General features: G+C 36.5%; 3 protein-coding genes and 1 long non-coding RNA gene across 4 annotated transcripts; 1 reads left to right on the plus strand and 3 right to left on the minus strand.

Moving 5' to 3' along the window:
* Window positions 1-2,763: 2,763 nt before the first annotated feature.
* LOC148295487 (uncharacterized) lies at window positions 2,764-3,930 on the minus strand. The gene is made up of 3 exons (XR_015834673.1): window positions 3,602-3,930; window positions 3,297-3,360; window positions 2,764-2,909 (listed from the first exon to the last, which is right to left on the minus strand). It is a non-coding gene; the product is annotated as an uncharacterized LOC148295487 (long non-coding RNA).
* Window positions 3,931-8,808: 4,878 nt separating this feature from the next.
* On the minus strand, window positions 8,809-9,736 carry LOC110760764 (Avr9/Cf-9 rapidly elicited protein). The gene has a single exon (XM_021963084.2). It carries the CDS (start codon window positions 9,629-9,631, stop codon window positions 9,023-9,025), a length of 609 nt encoding a protein of 202 aa, XP_021818776.2. The 5' UTR covers window positions 9,632-9,736; the 3' UTR covers window positions 8,809-9,022.
* A 3,548-nt stretch (window positions 9,737-13,284) lies between these two features.
* Window positions 13,285-14,658, plus strand: LOC110760765 (CASP-like protein (DUF1677)). Its single transcript, XM_021963085.2, has one exon. The coding sequence runs from the start codon at window positions 13,409-13,411 to the stop codon at window positions 13,997-13,999; it is 591 nt and encodes a 196-aa protein (XP_021818777.1). The 5' UTR covers window positions 13,285-13,408; the 3' UTR covers window positions 14,000-14,658.
* An 891-nt stretch (window positions 14,659-15,549) lies between these two features.
* On the minus strand, window positions 15,550-22,565 carry LOC110760753 (homeobox-leucine zipper protein ATHB-15). The gene is made up of 18 exons (XM_021963071.2): window positions 21,533-22,565; window positions 21,005-21,164; window positions 20,696-20,796; window positions 20,501-20,591; window positions 19,852-19,947; window positions 19,661-19,774; window positions 19,494-19,577; window positions 19,193-19,348; window positions 19,012-19,086; window positions 18,722-18,828; window positions 18,443-18,635; window positions 18,046-18,231; window positions 17,838-17,918; window positions 17,139-17,273; window positions 16,707-17,032; window positions 16,289-16,394; window positions 16,035-16,184; window positions 15,550-15,855 (listed from the first exon to the last, which is right to left on the minus strand). The coding sequence occupies exons 1-18, from the start codon at window positions 21,736-21,738 to the stop codon at window positions 15,709-15,711; spliced, it is 2,514 nt and encodes an 837-aa protein (XP_021818763.1). The 5' UTR covers window positions 21,739-22,565; the 3' UTR covers window positions 15,550-15,708.
* Window positions 22,566-23,018: the final 453 nt, after the last annotated feature.

Below are 23,018 nucleotides of genomic sequence, written 5' to 3' on the forward strand. Positions count from 1 at the left end.
CAATCAAATCTGAAAATCAAATGGCTGCTGTTACAACTTACAATAGTTCAATCAAATCTGCAAATTTTCAAGTTCAATCAAATCTGAAAATCAAATGGCTGCTGTTACAACTTACAATAGTTCAATCAAATCTGCAAATTTTCAAGTTCAATCAAATCTGAAAATGGCTGCTGTTACAACTTACAAGAGTTCAATCAAATATGCAATTCTTCAGATTCAATCAATTCTGAAAATCAAATGGCTCCTGTTACAACTTACAATAGTTCAATCAAATCTGCAAATTTTCAAGTTAAACCAAATGTGTTTGTACTGGTGGCAGCAGCTTCAGTACTTGCATATTCTGCAAAAAATAAATCCACACATGTTCTTATAACCAAATGTAACATTATAAAATAATAAACAATTAAAAAGCCTAAACATTTAAGATCAAATTAAAAATAAATACAACATTATAAGTAATAATTAATAAACATAGTAAACAAACCTAATTCAACACTCTCATAAAACTCATATTCTTCAGGAGTAGGTTCATCTTCTAAAGTTGTGCAAATGTCATCTCCCTTCAACCAATTTTGCATACATATCAATGCCTCCACTGATCTAGGAGTTAATGAACTCCTAAATGCATCAATTACTCTTCCCCCAGTGCTAAAACAACTCTCAGATGCCACTGTTGATACTTGAATGGCAAGAATATCCTTTGCAATAGCTGCCAACACAGGATACTTAGGACCATTGAGCTTCCACCATAACAAGATGTCAAAATAGACCTCTTTGGTTGTTAATTCCAAAGGATCATGCAAGTAGGTATCCACTTCATGTGCAACCACAGCCTCTTCACTCTCTTCCACCACCTTTATCCAATCATCCATTATATCATCAACATCTTCTGAACTTGCATTCACTGTCTGTGGAGCAGAATTCACATTTCCACCTTTCATGTGAATTCCACCATCCAATCTAGGTACATATTCTTCATACATAGACATCAACACCTCCTTTATCTCTCTGGTTTTTTTTTTCCACTTCTGCATCATCAAACTTCTCCTTCTTAAACAGATGTGTCACATGCCTAAGCTTGAATCTAGGGTCCAAAACAATAGCAACAACCAACATCACATTCATATCTTCAAATTTGACAAAGTACTTGTTATATTTTTCTCTCATTTTGCTTGCCATATCAATCAACACTTTTTCTGCTTCTGAACCAGTGGCCATCTCAGGTAACACAAACAATTTATCAATCTCTTTTTCTATTGCTAAAATAGAATGAAAAGCTTTGTTGACAGTGGGGTGCAACGATGCACTCACCTTCAGTGTGACCTCATAAAAAACCCTCAAGAACTTCACAAAAACAGTAGCATTCTCCCAATCATCTTCACTTGGTGGTCCAACCCTAATATGCTTAGTATTGCTTACAACCACACCATCCTCATCAACTTCATGTTCTGGTTCCTTGAAGTAAGCCAAGAAAGGGCTGTCATCATCCTCCCCCATTCTTACAAAAGCCTTTTTATATTTTAAGGCTGCATCCAACATTATAAATGTCGAATTCCACCTTGTGGGGACATCCATGCAAACCATACCTTTGAGGGACAGTCCCTCTGCTTCCACACATGTTTTAAAAAACTCCAACCTTTGAGGAGAAGACCTAACATACCTAACTGCATTTCTAATGGCCAAAATAGACTTAGAAAGCCTCTTCAAACCACTAACTACAATTAAGTTTGTGATATGAGCAAGACATCTCACATGTAGGTACTTCCCTTGCAAAACAGGTTCTGCTTTTGCCCTTCTATTCAACTTTGACCTAACCCAATTTATAGCAACTTTATTAGCAGATGCATTATCCACAGTTATAGCCAAAACTTTTTCTATCCCCCACTCAAGTAAACAACTTTCAATGAGCTTCCCTATTGTTGAACCTTGGTGATTTGAAATCACACAAAAGTTTAAAACCCTCTTGTGCATTTTCCACTCAGAATCAATGAAATGAGCAGTTAACACCATATAATTACAGTTTTGGACACTAGTCCAAGTATCAGTAGTGAGGCACACCCTAGTTTCCCTCAAATCTTTCTTCAACTTCAACCTCTGCTCATCATACATTTTCAGAAATTGTCTTACAATTGTTCTCCTGCTAGGAACATTGAACAAAGGGCAAGCAACACTGCAAAATTTCCTAAAGCCCTTCTTCTCTACAAAACTGAATGGAAGCTCATCTATAATAATCATCTCAGCACAAGCTTCCAAAACATCAGTCTGCACAAACCCCCTAGCAACAAGCTTGTTACCTTGACTCTTATCACCACTAATTATCTTCTGAGTTTTGTCAACATTTGCAGGGTAATATCTGCAATACTTTCTAATGTGGTTAAGCATTCCACTTGTCCCATTTTTCCCACTATCCACAACATAATCTCCTAAAGGACCTTTAGGACAATAGACACATTTTGCTCTCTTATGAACCACTTCAACTTCTATAATCTTCCCTGTTGCATCTTTCTTTTTTTCATGTTTCTTGTCCTCATATGTAGTAAAATGATCCCAAACCCAACTACGTTTCACACATCTAGGTTTAGTTTCTGAGTTGATTTCACTTACTGAGTCATCATCATCATCTTCAATTTGAGTTTGAGGTGGCGTTGACAGTACAGCTCCTTCTGAAAATTGGGTTGGATATGGTGCAGACTGTGTTGGTGGTGGTGCCATCTCAAATGAGGGTGAGGTTCCCGTTGAAGAAGCATTATATGCAGACTGATGCATAGAACAAAAGTATCATATGGATATCATTAATAGATTCATAATAATAGTAAAAACAAGTTTCAAGGCTTCTTACCATTCCAAATTCCCAATTGGGGCTTCAAGCTACATTGGAGAGCTGATGCAAGAATAATTTAACAGCAAAGCTGCACCAAATGACAAATTAATATTACTTTGGGTTTGATTATGATATGATACCAATTAATTCAAATGGCTGGTCTTGATTACATTCATAATTTAAATGATTAATTGAACCCACGTGTGCTACCATTGCATTTCATGTTGTAAGAAGATGAGACAATATAAAATTTAATGATAGTAAATTAATGCACAATTTATATGCTTATATATAAGAAAACAGACCATGGAATGCATAAAAGATATTTGCATTTGGTATCGAAATGCCAACTTGTGGTCTAAATGCTATGGCATTCAAAATTCATTTATTTTGTATTTAGGGTCTGAGATGTATGAATTTAGGTTTGAAATCCAACTATTTCAAATCTTGATACTTGATTAGTGATGTCGTGTACCATTGGAGGTCTAGTTTGTCATGGAATAGAATTGATGCTGAACCACAGTTATTGTGCCTGAAATCTGAGCACAGAAACTTCTTTAAGAACATAACTATCAGATATATATACATATACATAAACAGTAAACTGACAGTAGCCCATATGCATGTTAATAATTCATGTCTTCCCAAAATCAAAACCAATCCATCCTAAATAATAAGAGAATTGATACCATATGGTATTAATAGATTCCCACACATGCTTACAGAACCAATTCATGTCTTCCCAAAATCAAATAATCTCTCAAATTTGAAAACAAATACCTGAGATTGGTAGCAGAGGGTAAGGCTTGAAGAAGAAGATCCTACAAATTCGGAGAGACTTCGGGTTGGGTTGGGGCTTTCCTTTTCCACGGGTTTGGTTTTGCCGTTTTGGAGAAGAACAGAGACAGAGAGACAGAGAGACAGAGAGACAGAGACAAAGGAGGATGAGGAGGAGAAGAAGATGAGATCGATTGATGTTGTGGAGTTGGGAACAGATTCAATTTGATTGAGAAAGGAGAAGAGAAGAGAAAAACCAGACAGAGGAAAGGAGAAAGGAGGAAAAAACGCAGAGAAACAAAGAGGCAGTCGACAAAAACATCTCTATGGACTTAGGGTTAGAACTGAAATGAAAATAGGAATTAATAAAATAATTTACTATTCGGTACGGTATGACATCAACCGGGATCACAAATGTGAAACCGATGTCGTGTCAAACAGTAACGGGATGACACGGTATCATCCCGTTTACACATCAACACCAAACGGGATGGCACGAAATTGACACGGTTTGACACGGTTTCGGGATGACTTCGGTATTTCGGTTTTGATGCCCACCCCTAGCTAGCATCTCAGAGGAAAAGTCCTAATGGTTTGTAGCCATCCTTTTGGCGAATATACATCAAACAAAGATCTGAGAATTTAAATATGTATATATATATAGGGTATATATCTTAATCACCAAGATGTGCATGTACTCTAATACATATCATTTTTCTTAATCACCAAGATGCATCGTAATCTTACAAATGCACTTCCAAATGTTGGCACCTAAAACTATATTATATATACACATAATTATTCTCTTATTTGGACGTTAATATTCGGATTTCCTTTTATGTATGTAAGGTGCTTCGACTATCAACAATTTCTTTTCTTCTTATTTTTTTTAATCTCTTTCCTGACATGTTAATTATTTTAAAGTGCAAATTCACCATTCCAAGACTCAAAAGTTAAAACCTAAAATCTAATAAGAGGAAGTTTAAAAGAAAAATTACTATGCCGGTTGAACAACTTTTACAAGCAGATAAAAATTGAGAATTTACTTATGGATGAGAAAATGACGATTAAGGTAGACAACGAAAACGAGATTAAATTTTAAGATATAGTATATATCAATAAATATCCACTCATTCTATAGTAGGTGAACTGAATATATCATATGACGGTGTTTTAGTGCAACAAATGTTTATAATTTGATGGGTCCATGCATCTAAAATTTGGTTACATGAGAACTAAGTTCCTGGATGGATTCTAAAAACCAAAACCTTCTACATAGAAATAGTTTACTTTGTGAAAAGATTACCCTTTAAATTAATTTGCAGACCCAAAATTGAAAAGGTGTGATCCTGACTAGTCAACTACTTCGAAGTATGAAATGTCAAATATGTCAAACAAAAATACAGACGAAAAGCATGTCAGTATCAGAACAGGGATATATACACACACATCATACATATCAAATATTAAACGAAAAAGAGTCCAATAATTGAACCCAAAATCCACAGCTAAATTTGAAAGAATCTTTAGTTTTCGACCCACACACAATCTAAGCTGCAACATAAGCGCCTTAAAATTAGGAGTTTGGCAATTAATCACCTCAATTATGAGATTATTCTAACCGAGTTTATTTGAACTTGCGTAAATATTATTCTTACTTTTCTAACTTATCTAATACGAGAAGAAATTCAAATTATCGTTCATGAAATTTGAATTCAACATATCTTCGAGCGTGGCCAAACCAAATCAATACGAGTTATAAAGTTAATTAGAAAGGCAGGCTGACAAGAAGTGAGTTGCATGAGCCTCCCCAACAAAAAAACTCGCACAAAATATCTCACATATGAGAGAGACGGTGGAATGGCAAAAGTGAAAAGTGGAGACTGACTTTTACTTTTTATTTGTTGATTGATGATGTACTGTGAATACTTTGGGTGATATTTTAATTTTATTATGTTTTATCAAATTCTACAAGTCAACCATTATCATGGGGTGCAATATTAATCCAAACCCTTAGCAGCTATATATGTTTGTTGAACTAGAAAAATGTTAGAGAGAGAAAAGATTAGTGATTAGAAATTAAGGGTGGGTATTTTCAGATTTTTAGAGAATAGACGACCCGAATTTGATCTATTTATATTAATAGCAGTCACATTTATTTATCAATTAATATTCATGTTCTGTTCAGGCATGAAACTAGAAAAAATCTATGAATATAATGTACAAAATCTCTAGCTACCGGACACCACCGTCACAACCCAACCTACCCATCCACACCACCGTGCCTATAACTTATGTGGACTATTGTGTTAGGTAGACTCTTATAGCTCATGAACTAGAAACTTATTAAATATAAGAATCTCTAGTCACAGGATCTAGTCCAGTGGAAAATGGCATTGACTTGCAAACAAGTGATCTCAAATTCTAACCTCTCCATGGCAATGTGGTAGTGTGTGTATGAGAAATCGCTCTCTTCTTATAGTTTAGATTATCGTTTGTATTCAAAAAATATTTGTATATAAATATATATAAGAATCCCTTTTTTTCTCAAACTAAATTTATTACTCATACATTTTGAATAAAATACAAAATCCTCTTAACTCAGCTGCCACCAAAGGTTTTTTGTTCTGTTTTGAGAACAAGCATAAATTCATTATAACATGGGAACAAGATATTAATAGTAAGAACACATCTCAAACGGAGGTTCTTGCATACAATAATCTGGAAAATTTAAATCCAGCAAGACAATGAGAAAGGCACAAAAAATCAAGCCCAATTCACTCAGAGTTGATCCAGAAGGCTCATTGCAGCACCAGTACTCCAGAGAGAGATCATGAAAGACCAACAAATCCTACACTAGCAGGAAACCAAAAGCACCCTAAGTGAAAGGGCTTTACATATAAATGTGAGAAATACATGGAATTCATATAGTACCATAAAAAACCTAAATAAAAAGATTTTTCTTGCCAATATCGTGTTTAGTTTGATGTTTCGGGGTGAGAGAAAGTATCTCTCTCTTCTCTTAATAACTAAGTATGCGTGCCCAGCAGGTGTTCAATTCACCTTGATTTAAATAACAAAGGGGTTGTTTTCACTAAAAAAATCCTTGATATAATTCTTAATTTACAAGTTTGGTTTTACACGTGAAGCATGTCAATCTTGACCAGCGGTGAGTTCAAAAGGTGACATCTGTCTAGCAATTTGCCTGGATTTCTTATTTGCACCTAACATATTACTTAAAGTTTTTGGCTTTATGAGAACTTAGATTGATGACACCTTTCATATTAAAAATATGGAAATTAAAAAGCTAAAGCGACTTGCAATTCATTAGCACTTCTGCCCACAGTGCTTAGCCAAAACAAACATCTTTGCCCGCAAGAAATACCAACATATATATGCATCTCACTTTCACGTATCTACTATTGGGATCGACTTGAGCACTAATTTTTGGAGTTAACCACAAATTAATTGACCTAAAATTAATTATACTATTGTTTGCATTGGCCTTTTGTCGGCTCAAAGCTTTGGATTGGAGTGGTATCTTTGGTTCTATATGAGATTCTTCAAGACAATAATGCATGCCCATCGCTTTAATGTATGGGAGGGCTCGAGACATAGTTTTTAAGATTCTAAGGTTTAGGGCTTATGCCAATTGGGTCCAGTCCAGTTAGAAAGCGCTTTGATTAACAGACCAGTGATGTCATGTTCAAACCCTCATCCTTCTTGTAGTTTAGACTATCGCTTGTATTTTTTTAAAAAATTTAAAATTTATATTAAAGAGAAATAAATAAAGCTCTGATACGACATTTCTTTGTCTTTTAAAAAAAAGATTCAAAGGTTTTGAACCTAGCTATCAAAAAAATAACCCTTTGAGATGTACCCCTGAGTAGCTCAAGTGACATTAGGCGAGGTAGGGGAAATGGTGGGTTATAAATTAATCTACAAATTTGTTATCCAAAAAAATAACCTAAAGGTTAATTAATCCATATATGATCTGTCATATGTATACCTAATCCATCTGTGTCAAACTAACATCCAACGTTAACCTTGTTTTAGAATTTAAATGTTAATTAAATTACTGACATAACCTTCTTTATGAAATGAACTTTTAATTTTATAATTACTGGGTTACTAAACAAATCAATCATTCACCAAGTTTCATGCACCAACGCACAATGAAATGTGCTGGAACAGGATTTATTTTTGGATTTTCACCCATGTTTTGAACCTTTTTCTCTGTTGTTGGTGTGGTCGTTATCAACGGCTTCATAGCAGGTCCTAGCTGTCTGGTAAAGACGTCTCTTTACGAAACCCTCAGATCAATAGTGCTGTGTTTCTTTTCATTTGTAATTTGAGTGTATGACTATGTATACGATCTTGAAAAAAGCAGCAAGTTTTCTTATAAAACTTGATAAAAACAAAGGAAAAAAGAGAGAAAAAAGGAAAAGTATAAATTATATATAAAAAAAAAGGTGACTAATTTTTTTAGGGGGAGGAGGGGCCAGCGTTTTGCTAGTACTATATTGGTTTCGCTTTAACGTAGTGGAATCACATCAGGATGTAGTGGAAGTGGTACTGTAGCTGTAAAAGCCACTCTGAGCTTTTGAATTTTCATTTAATTTAATTTAATTTAATTTATAGCATAATCAACTCTCTCTCTCTCTCTCTCTTATGGCCCCAAACTGGTCCTTGTAAATTGGAGCGCATGCATATGACTTGCAAACTAAGGTTCAAATGATTAGCAGTGTTCAGACTTTCCAACCTGGCTTTGAAATTACAAATCCCATAAGAAATTATATATATATATATATATATATATATATATATATATATAAATTATGCAGGAAATTAGAATATTATGCATGCATGCATTAATTTGATTTTCAATAGGTAGGAAATTTAAAGTGAAAAATTAAGAAACAAGATTAAACAAACTAAAACTTTCTCCCCAGGTTCCTGCAAGCTTTGCTGTACGAACTGGTACCTTGAGAGATGATGAATCTAACTGTATCTTTGTTTTTCAAATTTTTAATTCCAAATATATACCGTGAATCTGTTTATGTTTTTTTTATAAAAATTTAAAAAAAACAAACAAACAAACAAACCTCAATAAAAGAAATAGAAAACCCACGAGGCTAAAAGCCTGAAAATTTGGATTGACCAACTTTTGTTTTGGTTTTGATAATGCAGCGTTTTCAAGAACATAGAAATCAATTAAGGACTTGAAATTGAAATTAAGAAAAACAACTGCAGGTTGACACAAATTAATTAAGCTAAGCTAATTCTCTTAATTTTATTGTTTATCAAACACCCAACAACAACAACAATATAGGCGGACTCAAATGACTCAAATTAAACATAAACTGCTCTGCGCATCACATAAATATCTTCAACGGATAATATATGTGCATGACCCCAAACTGATCAGTCGTGCATTCTATTCTGCTGCCACAAATTCTTGTAGAACTTCTCTATAAACTCCTCCGCCGCTTTGTCCACGTGGCTGTCCTCGTCCGCCTCCCTCAACGGAAACGGAGAGTCCGTTATCCTCAGCTGGCGGACCATGGGGCTCTTCCCGAACCCGGGAAGCGGTGACGCTGCCACTGAAGCCTCCGCAGCCATCACTTCGTTATTCAACATTTCCAGCACCGCCTTCACGGCTCCAGCGGCCGCCACCTCGTCATCCTGAGTGGGCGGCGCGTGAGCACACGCGAAGAAGTTGTGGTGGTGGCTCTGGTGGCGGCGCTTGCCCATGAGGTGGAAGGTGTAGTTGGGGGTGTTGCTGCAGCTGAACTCGTACTCCCGAGGGGCGGCGGAGGAGGCGGCGCTGCAGTGGTGGGAGTGGCTTTGGCTGTGGTGGTGGTGGAACATGAGGTTGCTTAGGGCTTTGCTGGCGAGCTTGCCACGCTTCATCATCATGTTGAGGTCGAGGAGGAGCTTTCGCTTTGAAATGCCCTTTCTTAACATGAAGAAAGCTACACGTACTATGCTCCATATTTTCTTGGCCACTACTGGTAGATTATTTTGTTCCATTTTCAAGGCTTTAATTCTATTTTCTGAAATGTTTGAGAGAGAGAGAGAGAGAGAGAGAGAGAGAGAGAGATTATTAGAGAGAGTTGTTTGGTACGAGTTCTAAAAGAAGGGGAGGAGGGGGTATTTAAAGGGTGGATACGGAGGTGGGGGAAGAGAAGAGAGTTGGGTTTGTATGATTTCTTATTCGGAAATTATTATTTTTATTTGTTTTATGGTCTGAAAAGTAGGGTTTCTATTTCAAATGTGCACTTGCTAGAATGACTTTGTTGTGGAGTGGATGTACTGATTTCTTGTGTTGTTTTTTGGGTTGCATAGATTTTTAGTGCTACTTTTCTTAGGGATATATCTATGCACATTTTGGTGTTACTTTTTAAATTTTATTTTATTTCATAATTTTTTTTAAATGATCAATCCGTACACAGTATCATATGTATGTACAAACGTGTATAAAATTTCAAGTCCGTATATAAAAGTTCTAATTATAATAGAGAGAATCCAATTTTCAACTATGACAAAGGGAAATGACAATTAAACCTATTTTACATTCGATTAGTTTGATGGTAGAAATTATAAATAAAAAATAGACAGGGAGGGAGATTTGAACTTTCAATATTAAGAAGAAAAATATAATCTCATTTAGTAAATATATAATTTACATGTGTGTATATAGAACTTCTATATACTTGAGAAATAGGTGATTCGAACTTGAGACATCTTTCAACACTGAAAATAAAATTACCACTAAACTAATAATTAGTTGGTTGGTATAGTTAGTTCAATTTAGTGTTAGTATTGAACTTCAAGGTTAATTATAATTTTATCATATAAAAGATCATAGTTTTTAAATTATATTATATAAAATTTTAATTAGTAGTGCAAAAATAATTAACTTGCACTTTAAACGTAGGAAAACTAGGTTCATTGTTCCAGCCCAATAGCCCTGATGGTAAACAGAGCTCTCTTATCAATGGATAGTTCTAAGGAGACCCCAACGTTTGTTATGAACACCCAACTATAATTCATTCTAGGCCCGTAAAGTGGGCCGGGCCAAAAGTTTGTTAGGGCTTATTACTCCATTAATGTTCACCACTCCTATTGGGCCTCTCACTATCTGATGCCATTTCGGTTTAGAAATTGGATGCTAATCGGGTTCTTGGCAATACAGTCGGGAAAGGAATGACATTGCTTCGTGGCCCAAAATTCACCCTACCAGGAGGACGAGAAATTATTATATAGCACTGAAAAACGGTCATGTGGTATAACTCGTCAATGTACTATAATATAAGTAGACGATATGGTTAAGATTTATCATTTTTAAGGTATAATATCAATAAAGATCTACTTATATTATAACAGATAGACAAATTAAAAACAACACAACAAAAGAAAATGGGAGGTGATTTTTTCACTCCCCTTTTCTCCACTTACACTCCTCTTTTTAATACTTTTTAATCAATATTGTTCTCTTTTATTCTTTCTCTTTCCTATTCTACTCTTACCCTACATTAAGATTTTGATAACTAAAGTTAAGAAAAGTTAACAGAAAATAAAACAAAAAACAAAAATAAATCTGGAAAATGGATAGAAATGTGAGTATTATTTATCTTTGTTGTAGTTAATAGATAATAAATTTTTTGGGCTAACATATAAATATGGTAGAAGAACCAAAGAATGCTACTAACCAAATTGTCATTAGGAGCTTAGATATGCAGAGAGCAAGGTATGCATAATAGTCTCAGATTTTTGTTGTTTCATATTATTAGTAAGTGATTGTACATGTTTATTAAAGAGAATTGTAGGATAAGGGTAAAATAGGAAAGAGAAAAAACCAAAAAGAACAATATTGATTAGAAAGTATTAAAAAGCTAAAAAGAGCGTAAGTGAAGAAAAGAAAAATGAGAAAATAACCTCCCAAGAAAATTTATTGTATGCACGCATAGTCTATCACATGATGATTGTGTCCCATCCAATCTGGTATATTTATCTCAATATGGTGTGCGCGGAACATGGGTGTACAAATACCAGCCTACTCAGCTAGAGGTTTTTATGTAGCCAGAATTGATTTAACATTGTTTTTGTTTTTTTGCCTGAGCTTTGAATACCAAATTTGTCGTCAAATGATCATTTAGTTTAACGGCACTCTGTTTTCCTTTATATTTTTATTGGAGTAGATTTTGAGTTCAAATCTCAAGCATCGTGACTGAAAAAACATTACAAGTTTGTCAGTTATCTTTTATATTTTTTTTGGGTAACAAGTTATCTTTTATATTTGAGTTTGACATTGAACCGTAGAACTCTTAGATTGATAACAGCCAAGAAAATCAAAACTAAACAATATTAAGACCAAACAGAGAAACTAATTTCTTACTTATTGTCATCTGTCAATGAAATCCACATATCTAAAGCAACCTTTTTCTTACAAGATAAATGTGAGTTACAATGACTGCTTCTTCCTATGATTAATAAATTAGCCTAACCTCTCTCTCTCTCTCTCTCTCACCAACCTCTCCCCTCCACACACACAGATATAGAGTTCATGTATGTATCTGGTATGATTGACTTATAACTGCTCGTGAAATAAGAGTTGTGGTTGTGGAGAGGGAGAGAGAGAGAGAGAGAGAGGCAACATGTGAGGCAGGCAGTCCTTTTCTTTCATTTTGGGCTCGGTGCTAGTAGAGAGAGTTTGGTTGGACCACGATCGATGTATAGGGTTAATGGTTTGAGTAGGAGCACACGTGAATATGCAACTTGTGACCTTTTATAGGGACAAATTAATTATTGGTGAAAGCAAAAGACAATTGTTTTCAAGCTACAAAATTACATTTTCCTTCTTTTAGGTACTTCATGTAAAGCGACATCTTACTTCTTCTTTTTCTCAGACAAATAATATGTAACATTAAATTATGGAAGTCATCATTTTATAAATGGTGATCTAAAATCAATTTATGTATTTATTTTTTTAACACTTTGTTTGGCTAAACTATTGTATAAGCTTTCACGTTCATGGATACAATACAACTAGCCTCTACGTGAATAAATATGCTCTGTAAGTATGATAGTAATGTATTCCAATTTTGAAATTAACATAATTTTCTCGAGAGTTTTTAAGTGTGCCTGTCTTAGAGTATAACTTTAATAAATAGATATATAGATTATAACATGAGTGAATTGGTAACATCACTTGGCGGTGTGATTGTAAAAACTACTCCAATGGCTTTCCATGCTGAATAAATTAAGCTTTTGATATGAATTGAGACTTTCAGTATCCTTATTAACCAAGCATATAGTCTTGGTATAGGATGTGCCACAGCTTCTTCATGTTTTATTCTTCAAAAGAAAAACGAATATGCGACCTTTTCATGAAGCCAAAATATCCTCCTCCACATGATCAAGAGCAAAGGAAAAAAAATTAGAACCCCATAAAAAGTTCTTTAGCAAAAATCAGCTAGGCATTTATTTCAGACCTAGAAAAGCAAAACCAGCTTTCCTTTTCTTTCAAAACTTTCTTGAAAAATCTAGCATCGTCACGAGCACTATTCACACTTCGATTGATAAGTGACATATGAATTAACAACATCCATAAAAATAACAATGGCCTTAGATTCCCAGTAAAGTCCGAACTGACTACTATAAGTAGGCTACTAGACCTCCTTCTCTACCACCATGTGACAATCGTCTAAGTTCTTTGGCCAAATTAACTTCCCACTACCAAATTCAAGTTCACTCAATCCACTTAGCTTGATTCCTACGTTAGGGTTTGCGTCAAAATTTTCTAACATGGCACCTAATGGAGAGACTATTGTTGGCTCTAACTACTCTAGGACCAACAACTTCTCCAAGTCCAAGCCACCAAAGCTCTCATTCTCATCCGATAGCCTTAAAAGAACTGTATCCGATATCTCATATGAGCTAAGCAAAGAAGCCGTTGATCAAGATCTGAAATCCCTCCCACCAATTTCAGAGGTTGAAAATGCAAAGTGTGAGTGTTGTGGTATGAGTGAAGAGTGCACGCCGGAGTACATAGACCGAGTGAGGGACAAGTTCTTGGGGAAGTGGATATGTGGGTTATGCTCGGAGGCAGTGAAAGAGGAGGTGGAGAAAAATGGAGGAGATAAAGAAGAGGCCTTGAATACACATATAAGTGCATGTGTTAGGTTTAACAAGTACAGTAGGCCTTATCCAGTTTTGTTTCAAGCTGAGGCCATGAGGGAGATGTTGAAGAAGAGCAAAATGGAAGGGAGAGGTATGAGGGCCAAGTCGATTAGCCCGAGGGACAAAGGAGGGGCAAAGGGAAAGGGAGGAATTGCTCGGAGTTCGAGTTGCATTCCGGCGATTACGAGGGAAATGAATGATCTCTCCATGGCTTGAATAGCTGCTAATTAATTAAAAGGCTAGTTGCCATACATCTATCTGATCATGATCTCTAGGGGGCATGGTTTTGTATTTGTCAACCTCTCCCCTTTTTATATATGCTGATTATTTACTAGTATAACTAGCTCCCACTCTATAAATTAACCTTCTTAAATCTCTCTTAGGGTTTCTCTTCTAATGGTCTTATTGATTCACAACAAAATTACTCTATGCACCGGTGATGGATCGACATTTTTCCTTCTGGGTTTTTCGGGTTCGTCCAAACTCGCCTAGCTATCCCTGTTTATGTACTCTAGGGTTTTTTCAATGTCTACTTGATTCTCTCCTCCACCCCTTCTTTTCTTTTTGTGTTTCCTACTTATTATGTTAACGTGTTGAACCAGCACCAACTGTCACCCTATATATGGGGTTTTGGGGGTTAAACAAATGCTCCTTCATTGCACTCTTTTTTCCTTTCTCTTTTCCTCCTTAGTCCCCTTGCTCATGTGCATCGTAGCTATTTGTCTGACTTGAGAAGGCTTAGTTGTTAGTTTCTGTGAAGAGCTCCTATGATATGGATCCTCACTTCGACTCCGACCTCAAGCCTCTCTATGTAATTTTCCATCAAGCTATATGTATTGAAATCATGTATTTTAATAGTAGTGTTGTTTGTTATATATTTCCTCTCTAGTCGATGAAACTAGAAGCAATAATGTTGTGAACTCAATCCTGGCAAATCAATCAAATTAATTCAGGTAGAAACGCACTCACCTAACTAATTTAAAGCCCTTGGCGGCAACAACAACAACAAAAACTAATTTAAATCGATTGTTTTTTGGTTGTCAAAGTTAGGAAGAGATAGGGGGTTTTCTCACACACACTGCCAAAGTGTCATGCAATTTCGAACATGACACTCGGTTAGTTTTCTCACGCGCACTGCCAAAAAAGTAATAGTAAAATAAACAACCCTAATTCAACTTTCTCACGCGCACTGCCATAGAAGAAGAAAATGATTTTAGAATTCGAATCTTTCCCATATGAGAAAAGATGGAAACAAAGGTGAGAAAGAAATAAAGAAAGGTTGAGTTTTATACTGTAGCGTCTTAATCCCATTGCTTCAAGCTGATTTTGTATTCGAGGTGTTTCATTGATCAGTTCCATGTGCAACTCCTTTTTCCAATTTTTTTTTTTATAAAATCAAACCAATAACATTTTGAATATATAAGTTTGAATTTGATCTAATGTTTTATGATAACAACCCAAACGAAAAGGGAAGTGCAGAAAATGCACCAGAGTAACTTATGCTACAGAAATGGTTTGGACAAGCCAAGTATTTTTTTAAATGACATACCTTAAACTTGATTATCCAACATACACTATAGATTAATGGAACTCAAGATACTTTAAAGAGAGAGAACTCATGATATCCAATCCTCATAAATAAATTATTTCGGTGCAATTAGGGTTCTCCAATGTAGTTTTGTTTTGCCATGCAATCTTTTCATCTGAAACCACCCGAAAAAGATAAAAACTGGAAAACAAAGGCATAGAAACAAGGCATTTAAAGAGTACAGCAAGAACAAGCTAACACAATATCAGTCTTAACATCCATAGTATTTATCACAGCAAAACATAGATAAGAGAGAGTTTAAGCATAAAAGGTTTCCAAGTCTCCTCTATTCAACCCTATTATAACCCCCCTAGTCTTAGTGACCTGGTCCCCGATATCAGACGAAGGACCAGTTTACAAATAGAAAACACATGCAGTGAGCTGTCTCCTCTTCATTCAACACTTTCCAAGCCACTGCTCTCTCATACGACACCGGTCGCCCCATGCTGGAAAGGCATATGCCACCTTGAAGGCAAGCAAAACCCTACAAAATTATAGAACAGACATATCAAAATCAAAGCTTATAACTCCATTGAGTGAATTGTGTTCAGCAATTCTTTACACGGAGACCATTCACGACTGCTGTTAAATTAGCTCTCCTTTTGCGCGTTAGTTTAAAATGAAATTGGAAAAACTATAGAATTCGGAAAGGGTCAACTAGACCTGTTGCATTATTTGCGGGAATTCTGAGCAGAGAGTCTTCCGTCCATGGTCATCAAAAATCTTTTCCAGAGTTATGTCTTGCAGTGCAACCAAGGTGGTCTCTAGCATGTCGAGCCCTGCCTGGTTTGCAAAGGTAAAAACTGGCAATGCCTGCATAAATGGAGTTCAATATTAAATTGCTTAAAATAAGTTGGTATGAGAGGAAAGCAAAGTGTTGTATTGGTGCTTTTTCAGGTCGTAAGTGTAATGCTCACCTTCAGAGAGCAGCACATAATTGCATCTGAGTGATGCCACAAGGATTTGAGGATGGATTCACCTCCTTCATTGGAGGATTTAAGCAGCTCCACACCCAAATAGCACCTGCAATATCAATAGTACTGGTTTATTATGAGATGGCTTCATTAATCAAACTTTATGATTGAAACACTTGTAGCATTGCAACTGAAGAAATAATGTGGCAATATTGTACGTGTAGCAAAAAGCTCATTTTCAATTGTCCCACAGTGCTCCATGTATCTCAGGCAACATTTTGACATGTCTCAATCAACATTAATATAATCCCTTCCCCCCTCAACCCAACCAAAAAAACGTAAGGGGGAGGGGGGAGAGAGAGAGAGAGAGAGAGAGAGAGAGAGAGAGAGAGAGAGAGAGAGAGAGAGAGGTATACAACACCTGTAACTGTTGCAGATCCAACGAGCAAGTGTTTGGGCTTCAGGAGTACCAAGTGGTGAGCGAAGACCAGCATGTGAACTTAAATGTGAAGGAGATAGTGCTAATGCCACCCTCTGAACTGAAGATATGATGCTGCGAACATATTGCCGGGCCATGGATGCTACATGTTCTTGCATGTGGCTCTCGCATGCAAATTCAAATGCTATAGTCATCACAGATCTCACACAACCAGTATTTGCAGAAAATTCACTCGATGCTTTATTTCCAGTTGGTCCAATTTCAAGAGCAGAAGCAAGGTCCAAGGTGCGGTTTGGACTGGAGGCTTCCTGAAACATTTTCCAGAGCACTAGCTAATAAGAATTTCCATTGAAAAACTAGCAACATATGGATTGTGACAGATAATATCAATTTAGATATAGTTCAGAGGCTAACCTTCCCATAATCGAGAGGAATGATGCGAAAACCAGAAGGCAGAAGAGGTGCATCATCAGCAAAGGAAGCATCAATCGGAGCAAATATGAGTTCAGCACAGGAACCCACAGCATTTTCGTCCATTCCACTGCATAGCTATTAAAAACCAGATATGGAATTTAAGTGAGAGAACAAATTTCATTTGACAAAAAAACAACTAAATAGATGATTGGGGAAAAATTGAATAGGAACACGATATTGTATCTCTTATTCATATCACTTGTCTCTCCATGTTTTCTGTTATCCACTTAGTAATTTCACAACACAATATCTCATACTCTTAGGCCTTTTCTTTCACAAAAAACTTGACCACATATTCACAGGATATCTTGAAATGCGTCACATATATTTTAGACCAAAAATAACGAATCGTAAACAAGAAACATGATGCAGAACACTAATTTGAATTAGCATGATGCTGAACACTCCAAATTTGCACTTAACGGGTTATGAGCTTGAGCTAAAACATGAAATGCCTATGATTTGCAGGAAATCAATTCAGGTTAATTTACCCCAAAAAAAATCAGGTTACGAATTAGTTTGTATGATGTGGCTTTGACAGTCCAAGCTAAGCTATGAGACCAACACAAAAACAGTAACCTAAGACAAACACTCTCATATATAAGAACCATCATTAACACAGCCAGAACAGATACGTACTTGCAAGAGAAACATTTCTCTCGGCATCATTGCATCTTCAGGAGAATGGCCAACACCTTCCAGTTTAATGACTTCCAAGAACTGAAAAGCACAAAAACATATAAATTAAAGAAAGCATAGTAGTGTTTTCTTATTGGACTGGTGTATAAACCACTGTAAAACAAGACATTTTTAAAAGCTGTAAATTCCTTATTATCAACTTGCTTACCTCTTCATGTTCAATAGTGTGAGCCAGGGGGAGTATAACTTGACCTCCGAAACTTCCAACTCGTGACCCAGCTAAGCTACAAGGGCCAACTTTAACAGCTGCAGCTGAGTAAGCATCAATATTGTTGTCTGCCCATTCTGACCTATGTTCGCGCAGGAACCTAAGAAGGATAGCAGGAGGCACATTCTGGAAAAATAAAAAACGTACACGACCAACAAGGAAAAGGTTAGAAGGTAAGCTCACCGTGAAATTTTTCAAAGTCATTGTCCATTAGAAAGGCCACCCCGCATTTACATAATGCAAATACCATGCATGGCATAACTTAGCTGGTGTGTTAATTTTAATTTCCAGTTGTTTGTTAAGGGTGATTGAAATGAGAGATGGTAAGCATCCTGACCTGTAGCAGCATTGATGCTTTAGCACATAATACAGAATTACTGACAGCTGGAAATCCACTAGCAAAGGAAAGATTTAAACCCATTAACTTGTCAGGAGATGAGTTTATGAGGATAGTAACATCATCCATGCCATCATTTCCCATCATTGACCACCCCTCATCAGTAAATCCATTAAGTGCCTCATTAAAACCCCTGGCAGAAAACTCCATTAGCTTTCAATTACGAAAGATCCCTTCGCTGACTGATGGAGATTACTGAAACAAACATAATATACTAACCTGCTAAGCCTCTGGCTTAGTGCTCGTAGAGCTGCAGGACGTCTGCCCCACCCTGTGACATTAGATTGAGATACCTCATGTGCTATCTGCCTCAGCTGGCGTAAAGCCTGAATGAAAGTCAGAAAAACTAATTAAAAACTAATCATCTCCCCTATACCCTTCATGGTAGCAGTCTTGTCATACAGATTAGTATCCATCTTGATTATACATATGTATCCATCTGGATGATTATACATGACTTAACCCTAAAAACAATAAAGTCAAAACTATAAACCATATGGTAATCTTACCGCCATTGTCATCTTTTGAGCAAGAACAGCAGATGATTCATACAATGGGCGCAAGACTTCTGGTACGCTACAAGGCTAGTGATGAAACAAGTGTAAGAGCTATAATTCTTTTAATGGATATATCACTACTAAAGTAAATGAAGAATATCATCCCATTATACTTAATGAAAAGCTTACTTACCTCCAAATCCATATGGTCAACAATATGTATAATTGAACCACCCCCTTCACAGGGTCGTATGAGGTAGCCACTAGGCAGCATTTCTGCTCTAACAAAATGCTGCACTGGAGGCATGGTTGGACCATTTTGAGTGTTTTTCAGAGACCTCACACAAATCTGAGGATTATACACATGATGAGAACTTGAGGTAAACTGGTAAGTGAAGATATTTAAGCAGGTGTTTACTTGTGTGCGTCACAAGGTATTAAATGCTCAATCAAAATGATAGTTATTTGGTAAGATGACTCATAATTCTACATACCACAAGGCTGCCATCCTCTAAAACAGAAGTATAGCGCAACAGCCAGAAATCACATGCGGGCGCCAAAGTTGTCGGCGCATAGAGCTACATCAGAAAAATTAAGAAATTAATACCACAAAAAAAATGGGTAGAAGAATGCAATAACTTATATGATAAGTAGAACCTACCTGCATGTAGAGCAACTCAATGGTTCCACCGTTTGCTGTAGGCAGTACATTCAAAACATCTACAGCGCGGCAATCACGCAGCCACGAAGGGAGATCTTTGAGGATCTCTGCAACCTAAACAGAATATAATCATTAGTCAATCATAAGCCCAAAGAAGAAGAAAATAGACGCAAAGGATCATATTTACTTACCCTGGTAGGCTCTAGACCCACCAGGCCGCAGGCTCGTGCTGCCACTCCAGTGCAACCATGAGAAATAGCAACGATTCCAATGGAATCCGGACCAGGCTGAAAATATCAAGAAGAGGTGAAAGGATTAAACAAATTTCAAAGGCAGAAATCCCCTTTCAAAATACAATATACAAATAGAAGACTGTACTTTACTATATTCAGAGAAAACCCAAAAAAATAATATCAATTAAGTCGTGCTAAATAAATGGCATTTAAGAGTGCAATAAATATCAATAATCAAAACGTGTTGTTTCCAGTTTTACAATGGATCAGTTGCATCATCTGGGAATATAGGACTTGAACTTAAAATTTCCTCTTAAGAGGAAAAATTATGGTGCGACAGTCCTATGTGTCATGCAGACATGGCGTTATAAATCCACACAAATAACATAGTGGACATGTAAGACCACATCAGCATGCCACAAGATGTTATTGTCACACTTTCTCCTTCAGAGAAGAGGTACGGCTCCAAATTGGGCTTAAATGCCCTGATCACTTAAATGTTTAAATTTGGAATTATAATTCCAGTTTCCCATTGTTCCATTGTTTTGGCATTTCCAACTCACTTATTGAATAAAAATGATTAATTAAAAGAAAGATAGAGATATACCTTCATTCCAGGCATTTGGACCCACTCAACAGCAGTTCCAGTAGCCTTTGAAAGAAACTCTGCTAAAGTTTCTTCTGCAATGGACAAAAGTCTAGAAAACAAACAAAGCATGAACCCATAAGCCGCACACACAAACAATAAGGGTGTCACAAAGCACGATGACTGAAAAGGACATAACAACTACATCCCACTAACCCTGCAGGACTTGCATCCCTTGGCGGATGCTGAGGTGTCAAATGGTGTTGACCACTCGTCACCACTGATTCACAACTCGTGTCTTTGGTTGCAAGCGTTGTCTGTAAGAAAACAAGCACTTATGTCAACTTCCAGATTATTCAGAAATTACAAAAATCAATAATTCAAGACATTCATTCTGGGTATATTATGTAGCTGAATAATTGTTCTTCAAAAAAATCTTATATTCAAATTTTTTTCTGGCTAATGATTTTATCTATTCTAAGATTCCAAATGAGGGAAAATACACAAAAGGATTAGAACTCTCACCCCCTGGGTATGCTGACGGAAATAACCATTTTCATACACCAGATGAGACACCTGCTTCTGCAACCTATCATTTTCCTCCATTAAAAGCTTATTCATAGCGGTGAGCTTCCTATTGACAGCTTGGAGGCGCGAAGCCTCTTTCCGCTGCTTCTCTCTACATCTGAACCAACAAAGCAGAAACAGACAATGCATTGTCATTAAAGGGTTGCCCAAGAACTGAAATAAATGCAATGTAATTAAGATTTTCTGATAAACAATTTAGCACAAATAAGGAAATCGAGCCCCATGCAACTGAATATACTGTATGCTAACTAAGGACATATTTCCACTCAAAATTCAGAATTTAAATGTAATTTGTAACTGATTATATTCATCACAACGAACCCATAGACTTGCATTCTGCTCAAAGAATCAAACATTTCAAGATCTAGGCCATAAATTCGAGTTTTTCTTTCCTAACCTTTCTCTAAGCAACCAACAAAACAGAGGAGAAAAACCAAAAGTACAAAGATTGGCTACCAACCATACCTTCTATTCTGGAACCAAACCTTAATTTGTTTGGGCTCGATGTTAGAGAGAATTGGGCACTCCCTAATAAGCTGTTGGCGACGAATCGAACTGGGTTTGGGGCATTCATGATAGAGCCTTTCAAGGGCCTCAACCTGCTCAGGTGTGTACCTCACATACTTGCCATTATCCAATCCTCCTTTACCATCCTTGCAGGACATAGCCATTTCCAATGTTCAGCTCAAAATCACTTGCTACCCACAAAAAATACACCAAACCCAGATGGCTTCTCTTGCTGAAACCACAACTTCAAACACCTTTCAAAGCTTCAGAGCACCAAAACAGACCAGAATGGCAACTGGGTCTCTACCCAAATGTACAAACTTGCAGACCTTGATGCCTAAATATTCAAAAATAAATATCTTTTTCCCAGGATGGAGATAAACCGACAAGGAACAGCACTATCCTTAGCTGGAACGGAGTTGTCCTCGTTTTCTTTAAACCCAAAGAGACAGCACCAAACACAAAGAAGCTATACAAATCCTTCGAGATCAGCAAACACAACCGATCTGATTCCAAAAACCAAAACTAAAACCAAAACGTTTGAAACGAAACACGAGTTACTAAATTGACTCAGTTAGTGGAACGAGTCTTCCTCCCCAGCTGGGACAAAGCGATCTCTCTACTACGGCCTAAGAACCAGAGGAAACGTCACCGTCTCACCGATCTCGATGGTTTCCATATCTAATCTCCCAGACATCTTCTGGGGTCTAATGGGTTGGGAGCAGCATGGTTGATGCGTGTGTGGTTTGAGTTTTGGAAGCTGAAAGGTGAAGACTTTGAGCTGGATGAAGAAGAAGAAGAAAAGGGAAAGCAAAGCAGTAAATTTTTTTTTATGCTTTTGCTCAGTGTTTTTGGTTTGCTTTTCTTGTTTTTGCTTTGGTACTCATACGGTTTTGTTGTTGGTGTTGTTGTTTTTCATTGGTTCGTCACTTTCGGCTTCAGAGAGAGGGTCTTCTTCGCTCGCTCCACTGTGTGTGTAGGGAAATGGAGCAAAAACTTTACCTTTGAATATTTTTGTTCTGTTTTTCTTTCATCCTATTCAATTGACCAAAATGTCCTTGAGCTAGTTTCAGAAAGACAATCTCTGCCTCCAGTCCCCACTGAATTTGCATGATTACCCTTCCTTCAACTCAATGCCTTTGAATTTTCAGACCAACACAGTAAATATACATCAGAGTGTGTCAATCGTGATACAACTAGGATTAGTACTTCCAACCAACATATGTGTACAAACGTTGTTCTCACAATTATTTGTTTACATGTCATTTACGTGATCAGTTACTGTGAGACGATCGCCGTATACAAACAAATCGCTATAATCTTTTAATTTTTCATTTGAATTAAGAATTTATTACTTTTTTCAATCTATTTTAACGTTACCGTTACACATACTAGTACTATGCAAATATGTCTTTGTGATAATAATCAAGCAACACATAAACTA

The sequence above is a fragment of the Prunus avium genome, chromosome 3 (assembly GCF_965620075.1).
Source record: "Prunus avium chromosome 3, drPruAviu1.hap1.1, whole genome shotgun sequence".
NCBI lineage: Eukaryota > Viridiplantae > Streptophyta > Magnoliopsida > Rosales > Rosaceae > Prunus > Prunus avium.

Bases quoted from the DNA above. Each gene is read 5' to 3' on its own strand.
- LOC110760753 (XM_021963071.2), bottom strand. From the start codon at position 21,738: ATGGCTATGTCCTGCAAGGATGGTAAAGGAGGATTGGATAATGGCAAG. The intron at 20,592-20,695 runs GTTAGTGGGATG...TTTGTTTTCTAG, and splicing joins AGGGATGCAAGTCCTGCAGG to ACTTTTGTCCATTGCAGAAG. The intron at 16,395-16,706 runs GTGTTGTATACC...TTGATATTGCAG, and splicing joins TGGATCTGCAACAGTTACAG to GTGCTATTTGGGTGTGGAGC.
- LOC110760765 (XM_021963085.2), top strand. From the start codon at position 13,409: ATGGCACCTAATGGAGAGACTATTGTTGGCTCTAACTACTCTAGGACC.
- LOC110760764 (XM_021963084.2), bottom strand. From the start codon at position 9,631: ATGGAACAAAATAATCTACCAGTAGTGGCCAAGAAAATATGGAGCATA.